We start from the raw sequence: 15,158 nt of genomic DNA, 5'->3' as shown, positions 1-15,158 counted from the left end.
GGTAGGTTAAACTTATTTTTGTCAAAGACATCGCATGATGTAATATAATTCATATCTTATATCCTATACTGACAAAAGGTGTGAATACTTCTGTGTTAAACATTTTTTTTCTAGAGTTAATTTAAAAAATATATTTATTGAATTCAAATTATTATCTAAATAATCGAAAGGTTATAATATTGTGTATAGAAAATAATAATTTACTTAATTTTGAATAGTTTCAAGTCTAAACGATTAATACATTTTTAATTACAGCCAACATCGTTGATATTTAATTATTATGAAGAGTACCTACCTACTGAGAATTGTCAACTGTTGGTCTTAAACTATAACTATACTAACCATCCTTTTTTTTATGGATCAAATTTTCTATGAGAAAAAAAGTAAAAACCCTTGATGTTAAATATGAACAGGACATTTTTGCTCCAAAACTTAATGGTAGACAGTAGACACGAACAAAAAAAAACCAATATACAGGTAATTTTAAAACTCATTCCGCTCAGAATTTAATAAATTTTAATGTATAATATTATTGCATGGAGTATTCATAATGAAACTATGAATTTAAACACATTCGTGATGATGACGAATATAATTTAACTCTTTCTTTTTTAGATATTATCTGCTACAAGTAAGTGGACCGGCTATTAAGATAAAAACCAGATCCATTGAATAATTTAATACAATACACTATATTGCTTTAATGTGAGATAATATGATATCTACTTGCATATAAACGGCCTGTTATTCTGATATATAATATAATAGTAATAAATTGACAGCTCATTTTTCATCACTTGGGAGGGATTTAGTCCCCCACGCTATAGTTGTCTTTGGGAGGTTTTTCGTCATGACCCCCGGCCCCCGCATCACGACTACAAAATGACTATGCTTCGTGAAATAAATTAATATGACGTATATTGTGAGTATATGAGCACTTTACCTCGTCCGCTTCGCCCGACGAACCTCAAATCGTTGAACTTGGCGATTTGGTTCTTGACCAGGGCGGAACAGTTGCGCAGCTCGGCTGAACAGTTCTCATCGTTGCCGGCCTTGAGCGTGACGGCCGTGCCGTCTGGCACCTCGGACAGTATGACCACCTTGAACGCGCCGGGCAGCGTCTTGTTGGACCGCCAGTGCGTGGGCAGGGCACTGCACAGCATGTACGGGCACCCGGTTCGAACCAACTCGCCCGGGTGCTCAGCGGTCACCTCGTTGACGGCCGCCTCGGTCCACCACAAGTCCTCGGACGGCGGAGAGGACGACGACGAAGACGACGAGGTGGTGGCCGCGCCATGATGGTCCGCCGACGAAGGGCCGCGGCGCCTCTTCTTGCTGTGATCCGACGTCATCCGCACCAGGCGCATATCTCGGCGTCGGCTGCAGAAAAACTCACGACGGTTTTTTTAACTGTCACAATACTATAATATTATTTAAAACCGGTCAAGCCGTCTTAGGCCGTTTTCAAATTACACGAAAACATATTTAATAATATCGTTATAATTATTATGCAGTTGTCTCGTAGGTGTCGGATTTGCAGCGCAGTTTTATTCGATTCGCTTTTTTTTTTTACCGCGGGGTGACGGCGCGCCCGACTTTGCTGTGTTTCGATCGCATCGTGCGCGTCCGGACCGCGGATGTGAGCCGACTACTACTACTACTACTGCTGCTGCCGCTGCGGGGACGAACGGTCCACGGACGGTCGCGCGACGACGTGCAGCCCGACGCGCCCGCCGACGAGAGGCGCGAGCGTTTCGGAGTCTCCCACCAACGGACGTTCGCAGACACTCCCATCGGTCACTCCCACTATACATATATAATGTTGTATTGTATTCATCCCGCCGTCCGTGTCCTGCAGAGTACTCCTCGGTGCGCTGTAGGTACCTACACAACTGCGTGCAGGTGAGATATAATATAATATAAATACTGTTTCATATCTTATATAGGTTTGGGTAACCATAGGTCGATATGCTTAACTCTCATATTTAATTTAATGTTTAATAATATAAATCATTGTATATAGGTGACATGCAGGGTTTATTAGGTTAGGTTTATCGAAATTTAGTCGAATAATGCATATTATTGTATAGGTTCATATCTTGGAATACCTATCTATCTATTAAACCATTTAAACAAGCTCCAAAACTGCATTTTTTCAGGGATGAAAATATTTGAATTGTTTTCAACCCTTATAAATAAAGTGTATATAATTATATACACCTAACTACGTTATGGTAATCTTGTTTGTTTCTATAAAAGTCACTCATTAAATACGACTGTGTGAGATTCACCATAGATATATTAAGCGATCCTAATATCCCATGATCAATCAAATATAAATGCTGAGTAGTTAGGTACTGTGCGAGTCTGTGCAACTTGAACAGTTGAACGCATCTTGCTCAATACCTAAATATGAAAATATGACGTGTATATTTGGTTATATATATTATATTGTATGTGTGTACACTGCGAACAGCAATGAAGTAAATCGATCTCTATCAAGAAACACGCTTATACCTATGTCCTATATAAAAGTGTATACAAGGTCCGTTGATGCCCGAAGTATTTATCCCAGTGTGTGCCAATAATAAATCTTAATTACATGATATCTCATTTATGATGTACAGTTGAAGTGTCAATGATATGACGTGAACCGGATGCAATAAGAATTATATTATGTATACCTATATATTTAAGGATTACACCAAGAGTGAAAGATAAATAATAGGTTTATACGATATACCTATTGCAGTATACTGACTACATGAGAAAATACTAATATAATGGATTTAGTATCAAACATGTATTATGGAGTACATAGATATTAGATATATATATATATGATTCCAAATTTCCAAACTTGCCTATACATACGCACAACAAAAATATATAGTTTGGACACCTTGAAATGGTTATTTTCCGGTATAAGAATTCGTTAAATAATTCAGTCGTTATTTATAAAAACACCGCACAAAATATTATAAATAGGTACCTACTAAATAGTAAATAGCCGTAAAATTGACAGTGGAGTGGCGCCGCAATGCGATCCGGATGTGCTTCGATTTTACACTCCATCAACGAGGCTTCGTCGCCTGATGTGATCAATGACCAAATGATCTCGATTCTTTAAAGCGCATCAATTGACGAATGATGATCACTGTTTTCAGTTTTAGACAAGTAGGTTATAGTCTTATGGATGTTATTATTTATTATAGGTTCATCTATATATGTGTTTATTGTGTATAAATTATAATATATATGTACTTAATAAGTAGGTACGTTAACTTTGTTATCATTTGAGGTGCAGAGTGGATGCAAATATTGAAACATACAATATAACAATAAATTGTGTTTTTTTTTACTGTCGTGTCACCTTTTAGAGCACTAAAAATACTTTGATTATCAACTTTAAGACCATTTTCAGGAAGAAAATCGAATCAATAATTTATGGATAGAATAAATGTACCTATAGTCTTAAAGGAGGTCAACATTCTCAGTACTTTTCAATATACTTAACCGGAAAAACGGGAATTTAAGATAAACTAGAATTTTGTCAAAACTTCAGAAAGTCAAGAAAATTTTGTGGATTTACGCTCAACTCTTTTTTATTTTCCAGTAACAAAAACTGACTAGGAACCTTGTATACAATTTTAAAATTTTTTGACCGAGTGAACATTTTTTATCTACAGCAATTAAATAAAAATCAAAAATATCTTTGCCTAGGTGATCGCCAGCATCGGCCTATGCCACTAGTTCTAAGATGAGTGACCACACGGGTTCTTAGTGGCAAATCCTTGCCACGCATACACGTATCCCAAGCCAACCGTACCCTACCCCCACAGTTAAAAACCTATTAAAAAAAACTACCCAATGTTGACACGGATTAATTAATAATAATAATTTTAAAAAATGAGTATGTTTATTTATATTATCGTAATATCTCGACAGTGAATTATGTTATAATTGTATTCAATAACAATATAATTGTAGCCTTAGTTTTTTTAAATTTTAGTTGTTTTTACATCTTACATTTTATGTTTAGAATTTTCCAACTATTTCCATCTAACGTTCTCTGATTCTCTGAGGACAAACTGCAGTTCAGAAATACCCATAAATTTTCCTACACCTTTGTGAAGTGGTTTTCAGACAAAAATAGTTCAATCGATCGTATAACTTAATAGTTAATATTAACATAAATTACTACGGTACCATTGGTACCAAAATAAATATATCATAACATATTATACTTATAATATATGTATTATGTATAGTATATTATATACTCACATATACTTATTATACTTATAGTATTATAATATGCTAAGGATGGTCTTCACTCAGATTCGTTTTTCGTATGCAATGATTTATATAATTGAATTCAAATTTCACACAATATTTAGATACTTACATTGAACACTACAATTAATTACTCGATGACCATGTGTACAGTATTCCAGGCTACTGCTCCTACAGCAAGGTGATTATACTTACATTAGATACATTCACGATTTGTCCTATTTTTTCTTAGTTTAATTAATTGGCTTAAAGATATATTATATAATAATGAATATTGTCTTTAATCGTGGCGACAGTTTTCCGTGAAATGACTATTTACATTTTACTATTCACTGTTCGGCACTTCAGTAGCTTATTTGTGTACAACGTCAACAAAAGTTACAAGGCAGGTAACCCAAGTCAGTAACGAAACTGACAAAAATGACAGTGTGCCAGTGTGGCTGGTTAATTAATAAATTATATTAACATACTATTTATATTTATATTACTATTAGGGAATGAGTAGTTGGTCGAACACGGCCCTAATTAGTTTAAATCAGATTTTGAATTTCATTTTGACAAGGCGATCATATTGGTCACACTACATGTGGCCGACCAGATCCAATACCAGGTATGATTTATATAATTAAATTCAAATTTAGGGGAGTAGGTTCCGTATGTCTGTTTACCTTCGTGCCGTGCTTTTTTTTATCTGTATACCAAAATGCAAATACCAATGATATGAAAATATTTTACCTGCATATCTTACCTAACATTTTTTTTTTAGTCGTCACTTTTCTGTACATTATTCAACTGTAACCACACAGCCGAAAGTTGAATATATTCAACTATGCGGTATCATTTGGTTATTGTGGTACCATGTAATAAAATACAAATATTGATATGGTATACCGTAATGGCTTAATGACTTAATGGCCAATCAGAGAAAATTATTTTACACTGCACATGGTGTAACACAATATTTAGGTATACTTACGGTATACCAGGCCACTGTTCAGTAAAGCGGTTAGGTAAACATAATCCATCATTCACCCTGTTTTCTGAGCTTAATATTATATCGTCTCAACATACCATCTTAGTATTTAATGTTTTTACAATGATTAATGTTACAATATTATATAATATAATACATTTAAAACGTTATTGCAGTCATCCTCAATGAAAGAGAGATCTGACAATTTCGAATAACACATAAGTTTCCAACTGGTACAAAAATTATTTTAACAACTGTCTTCTTTCTTCTCTTCGATTAACCACCGGAAAATACGTAAATAAATAAAATAATGTAAAATCAGTAACTACACTGAAAATCGGCATAAGTTTATGCGTCCGACGTGAAACTGTGAATTTAGCAGAGACCTTATATACTAATGACCGGGTTTTCAACTGTTATAATAACTGTACCCAATAAACTTAAGCTTTTTTCAACTTAAGTATTTTTTTACATTGTACATTTTATGTAAAGAATTTCCCAATTATTTCCATCATCAAAAAAATTGTTTAAATTACCTATTTAAAAATGTTTTTAATCTTTAAAAATTATTGCAGTCAACTTGAGTTGATCTTTCGTCAAATCAAGCATACAATCTTAAATAGATTTTAAAAAAATTTTACCTATCTTTGATCATAAACACTTAACAACTTTGTGGTGAAAGTGTGGATAAAATTGACGATTTATTTGTACCCGTGGATTAGGACTTAGCAGGGATACCACAATTAAACAAACGCGCCATGATTAATACTTCATGCCTTTAAACATGGTTTAAACGGAATTCAATATTCCAATGTGGTCGGTTTTGTGTTGAGGCGATGAGGACATTTGCACACAACTACTTGTCAAACAAATAATTTACCATGTATATAATTTTACATATATGTTTATACTTTTACTTAAACTTCTTATCTACAACGCACTCTTTAAACATTAAGCTATAAGTTTTTGATACAAATCATTTGAGAACTTATCGTGTATGAGTGTATTGTTGGTGCAGTAAGTAAAGTGATTTTTTGTATGCTCGCTAAGTTTCACTAAGTTTCAGTGTTTCACCAAAATTCACATTTGTCATTAGTGTGTAAACTGTAAAGTACTGTGTTATTAACATAACCGTACACGTGCGTGAGCGCTCTGCTATTTATTTTATACACAGTAGCTCACATAAGCACACAGTTATAACTTATAAGACCCAGAGTAAAATTAGATCATGACGTTCTTAATTCAAATTTAAATACATTGATATAGAATATGAAAAAAGTACAATAGTACTTATAAGCCTTGTATTTATTTTTTGGAAAACAAATTATTTCAGGAAAAATAGTTATTTGACATGTGCGTGCGCCAAGGTAAAGGGACATACGTATCCGCTCACTATAATGCTCCTAACAACGTGGTCAGTGTAACTCCGGGAATAGCAAACACTAATAAGTAATATTCATTTACTTCCAACACATTGACATAACCCGTGTACAGTGCAACATAAAATGCCTAGATTTTACGCCTTAGAATGGATTACGCTGCAGCCTGCTTAGAGAATATAAGGATAAGGATTATCTGAATCTGACTTCTGTATTATGTTTGGTTGTAACTTGTATTTTAGGTACCTACATGGCTAATGAATAACTCGGAATTATTTTATTTTAGTTATATTATTGGTATTTACTATTTAGTTCACTTGTACACTGTACAGTGTGAAATTTTAAAATTGTAACACATATCTACTATATACTATTAATAATTACTACTCGTATAGGAACATAGGAAATTGGAATCCAAATAGGTAATAATACTAATAAATAATAACTAATAAGTAGGTACACGTATCCACTTCAACAGATAATAAAATATTATATTGACCAGCTTACTACAGAGTGACTTTAGTATTAAACAAAGTTTAACAAACGATTAACAGCGTTGAGCGCCATGACTCATAAGCATATACAATCTGGCTTCTACAATGATAAAGGGCATCACAGTCTAAAATATTCATGAATCCGTGAAGCTAGTAAGTAGTAGGTATAAAAATATAATTTAGGTATACGATTATAAATAATATTTGTTCACGACGTATTTAATTATATTATAGTATTCGAATACTGAGAATACTCATAGGTACTTGATTATAATATTATTATGATAATTTATATACGTTTATTAATCTCAGATCACCAAACTCAAGGCTGAATGCTAAATAGTGAATATATGTGAAACCAAACATAACCTAAAACATTTACTGATAAACAAAATACAGAAACCAAAGCTGAAAAAAATAAAAATAAAACGTAATTACCTGCTTGTATTCTATTATCAATATTGAATATTATCATAAAGACGAACAAGTCGTATTCTGTGTGACATGGTGTGACTGCATTCAAGTATAATTATTGTTTTGAATTTAGGTAATAACTAATAGTTAATAGTTGGTGAATTAAAAAACACATTACAGTTTAACCTGTTTATAAGTTATTCAATGAAGTGATCCCCTACTAAGAAAATGCCGCAGAAACAGAGAAAAATCGCTATTATGGGCTATCGTTCAGTCGGTATGTAGACAAAACGGAATAAAACTAATCAATTTAATACATTTCATACCAAATTAAATAAAACAAATGAGTTTTTAAAGTTGACTAGGTATATATAATTTTCATTGTCTATTTTTTTCAGGTAAATCGTCATTAAGCATACAGTTTGTTGAAGGTCAGTTTGTCGACTCCTACGATCCAACAATTGAAAACAGTAAGTTTATCTAGAAATTCTAAAATGATTTATTGTTATATAAATTATAGGTTGAAGATACAATACTTTTAATTGTATTATTAGTAAATAATTGTATACTATCTAATTGATATCCATAGCTTTTGCGAAAACAACCAAAGTTAACAATCAAGAATATGACTTGAAATTAGTTGATACAGCCGGACAAGACGAGTACTCCATATTACCTACACAATATTCTATGGACATTCATGGATATGTCTTGGTCTATAGCATTACGTCACCAAAATCTTTTGAAATCATTCAGATCATCTATGATAAATTATTAGACATGACTGGTAAAGTGCAGTAAGTAGTTTTGTAGTTTTATCACTAATGAGTAATCCTTAAATCTTTGGGTTTATTATTTATCTTTTTTTTCATAGTGTTCCTATAGTATTGGTAGGCAATAAAAAAGATTTGCATATGGACCGAGTTGTTACACAAGAGGAAGGACGGAAGTTAGCAGATTCTTGGAAGGCTGTATTTCTTGAAGCTTCGGCCAAGCAGAATGAAGTAACATCAAAAAAAGTTAGTAATTTATTTATTTAATTATTAAATTTATTTATTTACTCTTCAATTAAATTTCTATCTTATTCAATATTTTAAGTGAATATATTATAAATACAAAACATAATATATATATATATCACTCTTAAAACTAGGAGGCTCTGTCAATAGAGTCAATAGAGATGTGTTTTTTTATTTTATTATTATTATTTTAGTGTGTAGCTGATATATTCCATGCTATTTTAATGGAAATTGAAAAAGCAAATGGAAATACTGTTCAAGAAAATAATAAATGCTGTATATCATGAAAATATAAAAACCATATCAACGACTTATTTATTTGAATTATTAATATGATGCTTAAAATAATACTTATATGTGTGTTGTTAAATGTTCATATAATTTACCATTTAGTTTGTTATTCTACTTTTTTTTTGAATTTTTTCTAAGTTACCTATGTAAATATTTACTAATTTCTTATTCTAGAATGTATAAAATACTATTTTCTACCATCTATATAGGGACTTAATTGTTATTTAACTTAATATGTATGTTTTGTACAATTTATTGGTGCTTAATTGAAATAAAAATACTATGTATTTGTATGTAACTTGGTCTTTCAGACAAAATAATTATAGTAAATAAATAAATATATAATATAATGTTAAGAAAATAAATATATTCATATTTACATACATAAAAAAGTTATTTATTTTTCTTAATAGATTATACAAATGAAATGTAATTCAAATTATGAATTTTAACACAACAATAAATTTAAGGATGCAGAAACAATTAAGAAATATGAATAAAAGGTATACAGTATACGCTAATCATCAGATAATAGATAATTATAGTTCAGATTTATATTATAAATATAATATTTATTAAAACTAAAGTATGTAAATAATATATATTTGATTCAGGACCATTTAAACACTTCTCGAACCTAATTTGATATAAATATAAATAGGGCATCATAAAAAATATGTGTATGCATACATTGCATGCCTATTAATTATATTTTTATCTAAAGTATAGGTAAAGTCTGTAAATTGTGTAATGCAAATTACTTCTATATTAACTGTATTCTCTTTTAGTAACATACAAATATTATGTTAACGTACGTCCTATTTGGTATGATTAAGATGTCAACATTTTTTTTTAATATACCATTTTTACTCTATATTTTGAGTAGCTTGAAATTTTTTAAGAAACTAAAATCTACGTAGCATAAACACGAATGGCAGAACTCACAATGATTTGGACAACTTTTAATTCCAATATATTCCCTATAGCAACTAGTGAGTCTGACGTTCACTCATCAAAATTAATATCTCTGGTACAATTATAGGTATTCTCAATTTAGCTAATCGGTAGAATCTAGTGTTTACTTAATATGAGCTCGGTGATTTAAGTTTTTTATTTAATTATTAAAATTGTTTAAAATCTATATAGTAATAACAATTAGTATAATCAGTAAATTGTATTGTTAATAACGGTTGGTGACAGGAGATTGTAATTTTTGGGCAAGCACTCAGCAGTGCCAACTAACCTGGGCGACTTGGGTTAACAATTTAAAATTACTATTGTATAATGAATACATATAGTGTATATTAAAACAAAAAAAAGTTTAACATAAGTTTTTATATCTTTAAGCCGACTTACTGCATATGGTTAATGGGAATCAAAAAACTTATCTACACTTTATGACTACTATCCATATCTCAAGTATGAAAATGGTACGCATTGTTGATCTAGTTGATCCAATCCTCACATTGGAATGATTTCTTGTAGAGCGTTTAAAGTTGTAGTCTTCATGATACGACTACCTAAATTCCAAAAACTTCAAATTAGCAAAATCACTAACATCTCTATATATTGTGCTCTAGTTTATCTTATATTTGCTCACAATTATACCAATATCACGAACCTGCACACTCTAAACTCTTGCTGGACGAAGAAGAATATTAAAATTAAAATGTATTCACTCTTTTACAACCAAATTAATTCTCCGTTTTTGCTATCCCAAATAAATTTTAAAGCCTCTTCTCGTACATCTCGTTTTCAAATTTCAATACCTAATGAATAAACCTTCCATATTCCTAGCGCCAACACGCCAAATCATTTATGAAATGAGCCTCTAAGAGTGACTAAGACGTATTATGTCAATAGGGTATTTAGAATGTCCTACTACTATATTCATTATTATGGCACTGTTACATTTTTGTCAAGGAGTAACCTGTATATATTGGTAATGAATAAATAAACTCCTTTAAAACTGAGAGAAAATTGTTGTGTTGCAATAAATTTTCAACACTTAAATATTATTAATATATAGGTTAGTATTTCCAAGCTAATCTGTTACACTAACCAGTAACCATTATAATTTATAACTAAATTATATTTATTGAAAACAACAACTAGGCCTTAAGTTACCAACCTATAACATAAATCTACAGTTAAAAATTAAAATTAATGATACGGTACCAACCTATTGAACTTTAACACTAAAATGTTTAAAAGTTTAAATAATTATATTATATTTTTTTAATTAGTTACCTAGCAATGGTTTTAAAAATTGTATATTGATTAATAATTTTTTCACAAGGACAATCAAAACGAAATATAAATAACATAATGTCAATGAGGGATCAGGGAATATATCAATTAAAAAAAAAAAGTATGCGATGTATTATACTATATAATTTAATCTATTCTGTGATATAGCCCCAAGCCCCTTGACTATAATATTGTATAATTTCTAATTATTTTTCGTTTTATTTAATATAGATACCTAACTACGTGTTTCAGACCTAAGCACTTTAGCACTGAAATAATGTATAATACGTTACTAGGTAAGCACCTTCTGGATTAAATGTAATTACAGGACACAGGACATAGATGAATTTGAATATTATGAATACTGGAGTTATGAAGTTTTAGTATAATACATATTTTATACTGTTTTTCTTAAATTATTGTCGGTCTACTTTTTGTTTGTATAATATAACTCTGTAGGTATCGTGTATTGTATTGTATAGTCATTCAAGTTGCTTGGAAAGTCTATCTTAGTCCTCGACATAAGCGTACCTAAAGGGGTGAGGATGTCATATCTTACAATTTTGGATTATTTTTGTCATATAAAATATAATATGATAAAGCAGTAAAAATATATTCACCGCAACATAACATGATCTGTGAATGGACAAAAGTGCAGATTCTCCCTTTTAAGAAAAGCCGAGCACTCCACTGGTTCATGATAGGTAGTGGCAGCACCAGGTGGTAATATCAGCATAATTTTAAAAATGTCATTATCGTAATACATTAGTTCATAATATGCATATTCCCCGTACCTACTTAGTATTTAAACTGCTTAAGCCTCCTATATTTTTCGTCAAAACGACCTCAGCGATTGGCAAAAATTAAGGTACTACTAGTGGTTCGGTTTAAAAAATGTAAAGATTTTTGATTTGTTAAGCAAATTTACTTTGCAGTTTGAGCATATATTCAATATTTTTAAAATTTAAAATTTAAAATGTTTACTCCCGTCAAGAATTTGCTAAAATTTAAAAAGTACTCCCGGCCAATCCAAAGTAATTTTGTTTACGCCTTCAAATATATTTACATTTTTAAATCGGTAAATTGGAAGTACTTGCATTTTGTCAGCTCTACAGCTATTTAACGTCCATAACGTTTTTAATATTTTTATCTAATGATGAAAATATGATATGTGTAGGTATACAGGTAACGGATGGAGAGTATACACACACTAATGATCATTAATTTATTACTACATATACAAAGTCGATGAGCCGTGACCGGAAGTAGCAAGATAATTGCCTAAATACAATTTTCTCCTTAAAAATTTTACGTTTGCAGGGGCCATAATAAAAAATTAATATATTATGTAAACTTCGGCATTAGAGTATCTGAGGATTACAGAAATAGTATTTTTGTACTAAAAAATATAAATTAAAATATTTTGCCAATAAATAAAAAATCTTGAATATGGGTCATGACTCATGATACTGGTAATTACTAACTACTTTTTTATAGTAACCTATAGTAAGATGAACCTACTACATGCCTAGTGCCTACTGATATTGCAGGAAATGGTAGAGGACTAGAGGAGTATAATTGAATGATGTATATTGTACACTTGTTTACTCCGACTAAACGGGCAACTAACAACTAACAAGGTATTTTTAAAATTGTTATCGAAAAACGAATGTACAATTTATTATCACAGAATAGATGAAATTGCTAGCTATAGGTGTAATATTAATTATTAACATATTTTATCATTAATTGATAATTCAGTTTCAGTAGGTAGTTGACCTCCGACTGACAGTCACCACTCAATGACCAATGTTCGAAAACAGGCAACGTCAAAGAAATTCATTTTAATACAATGATATCTACCTACGACCTAGGACCTTTTTATATTCACTACCTACCTATAAGATACAATTCAATAGTTATAGTTAGTAGTCATAAATCTTAATATGTACCTATATAATTTTTTTCAATGCATGTTGATCTGTCTGTTCTATGTTTGTAATTTATAATAGACTCAAAATATACTGGATCATTTTAAGTAAAATTATATTAATAGATCTTTGATACTCAAACCGGGTTTACGGCTTATTTGTTCAAGCCCTATGAGGCTGAAAACCATATCATACTACTCGATATATTTCCTCTACAAGGAAAATCAATGAATCATAAATATGTTTTTGTTAATACATATATTAAGAACCTAAACATAACAAACGAAAACCTTACGAAAAACCTTTCAGAAACAATCATCTTGCGTCCAGCCAAAAACATGCATGCTTTAAAAATAGGTACCTACCTAGCTCATTAGTCATCACTCATCACACATGTTTTTTTTCAGCTTTTTATTTTAGGGTTGTTACTTATTGCTATATTGGTAACATATTATATTAGTAATAAATATTACTATTATAAGAATGTTTAGATAAATGTAACACTATACTTACCAAATTTTGATTTCTTCTCTCATTCATTAATTAAATAAAAAATTGTATTGTACAACCAAACTTAAATTAGATACCTATTTACAATATATAACGAACAATTGTATTTAATAGTTTGTCGTGGAAAAGCTTCAAACTATTTTACACTATAAAAATGTATTTTTGTCTTTGTTACTGTACTATTTACTTTTTTAGGGTGTTAAAACAACAATACAAATAAATAAAAAATAACTAGCAGAAATATAGCACATACATTTTTTTACAAATTCATTTATAAAAAATAACAAATCTTTGGCACGGGAAACATCTGGCGGGTCAGCTAGCACTATATAAATATATAATATTATGATCGCTGATCATAATTCAGAATGTCGACAGTTGACTATTATTGTTAGTTGTTACAAATTAGAAGTTACAAATAACAGTTATTCTAAATATATATTATAATCTTTTTTATTATTTTTATTTAACAGCTGAAGTATAGTACAAAACCCTCACCAACAGTGGCATTTGAGATGTAGGTATCACACATTTTATATTTATTTGTTTAAACATATAATAATTCTTGAAGTCGTATCATTGAACGCCACCTTCCATCAAGTCATCTACTTTTTTCTTTTTGTCATAACAAATTTACTTTACCAACAGAAAGCGACCTGCCGTCTCTGTAAAATAATACAAACGCGGTCAACCCTCCACGGTCTGCGTACCCGACAGATACAGCAACCTGCTCTCTATTTGACCACTCCTTATTGTTTTTAATTTTACAGACTGTAAATTTTAATTTTATTAATTTTTAATAAAATATTTATACATATAGATTACGAAAAAAAAAGGATAAACGATTAACAAATACGACAGTAGAATAGTATATGCTTGGATGAGTAGATAGGTACCAACAATATATATAGATTTAATAGCGGAGGAGATAGAGTTATAGTCCTCATAGAGCGTTCCGGCCCAGGGGCAGCAGTGGGCATAGACATGATTATGAAAGGGGAGGGGCTGACGGGGTTAAGTGTAAATTAAACTAAGTGTTTACAGTTATTGTATATAAATTATAAATAATATAAATAACACATTTATTAGGGAGGAAAAGGCAATTGGAGGAGGGTTTAAACACTACAATGGCTTTTTCTTAGGAAAAGGTTCCCGACTCCTGCTATAGGACATAGTAGTATTATAGTAAGTACATTAAAAAAAAAGAAAAATAATCATAAAAAGAATTGAACGATCTATAAGTCTTCCAGTTTTAAACAATTCGACTTCTATAGTTCAAACTTCAAACCAGCTAGACTTAGGTATGATATCACAGAGTAGATTAAATATAATATTGACTATTGAGACAGGAGAGATTGACCACGTAGTCCTCAAAGTCTAATCTACCTATCAGTAATTTAAATAAATACAATTTACTGACAGAAAAATCATGTTAATTTCTTAGTAATATGTTACCTACTCCTACTGTTAAATCCATATTAAAATATGGGTAGTACATACATATATATCTGAAGTTATAGTTAATGGATAATAAATATACCAACAGTGTTCAGGGTAGGAGTCTAGTCGTCTGGGTATTCTTTATAATTTGTGCACCCCCA

At 30.7% G+C, this 15,158-nt stretch overlaps 2 protein-coding genes across 4 annotated transcripts in view; one reads left to right on the top strand and one right to left on the bottom strand.

Annotated features, from left to right (window-relative positions):
• Positions 1 to 1,724, bottom strand: part of LOC111027267 (protein lozenge-like) — a 49,244-nt gene extending 47,520 nt beyond the window's left edge. For both annotated transcript variants that reach the window (XM_022305570.1, XM_022305580.1), the window contains exon 1: positions 944 to 1,724. In XM_022305570.1, the coding sequence (XP_022161262.1) occupies positions 944 to 1,367 (424 nt within the window). In that variant the 5' untranslated portion in view covers positions 1,368 to 1,724. The remainder of the gene's footprint in view (positions 1 to 943) is intronic.
• Positions 1,725 to 7,628: 5,904 nt separating this feature from the next.
• LOC111027128 (GTP-binding protein Rheb homolog) lies at positions 7,629 to 8,917 on the top strand. Of its 2 annotated transcripts, none has more exons than XM_022305353.1 (5): positions 7,629 to 7,833; positions 7,955 to 8,026; positions 8,146 to 8,353; positions 8,431 to 8,575; positions 8,770 to 8,917. In XM_022305353.1, the coding sequence occupies exons 1-5, from the start codon at positions 7,785 to 7,787 to the stop codon at positions 8,860 to 8,862; spliced, it is 567 nt and encodes a 188-aa protein (XP_022161045.1). In that variant the 5' UTR covers positions 7,629 to 7,784; the 3' UTR covers positions 8,863 to 8,917. The 2 variants fall into 2 exon arrangements, with proteins under 2 accessions (XP_022161045.1, XP_022161050.1); XM_022305358.1 differs by having other exon boundaries at positions 7,785 to 7,833; positions 8,431 to 8,579; positions 8,770 to 8,875.
• Positions 8,918 to 15,158: the final 6,241 nt, after the last annotated feature.

The sequence above is a fragment of the Myzus persicae genome, unplaced genomic scaffold (genome assembly GCF_001856785.1).
Source record: "Myzus persicae strain clone G006 unplaced genomic scaffold, MPER_G0061.0, whole genome shotgun sequence".
NCBI lineage: Eukaryota > Metazoa > Arthropoda > Insecta > Hemiptera > Aphididae > Myzus > Myzus persicae.
The sequence above is the reverse complement of the archived record's forward strand: the minus strand, read 5'-3'. Positions and strand labels throughout refer to the sequence as shown.

Bases quoted from the DNA above. Each gene is read 5' to 3' on its own strand.
- LOC111027128 (XM_022305353.1), top strand. From the start codon at position 7,785: ATGCCGCAGAAACAGAGAAAAATCGCTATTATGGGCTATCGTTCAGTC. The intron at 8,354-8,430 runs GTAAGTAGTTTT...TTTTTTTCATAG, and splicing joins GACATGACTGGTAAAGTGCA to TGTTCCTATAGTATTGGTAG. The intron at 8,576-8,769 runs GTTAGTAATTTA...TTATTATTTTAG, and splicing joins ATGAAGTAACATCAAAAAAA to TGTGTAGCTGATATATTCCA.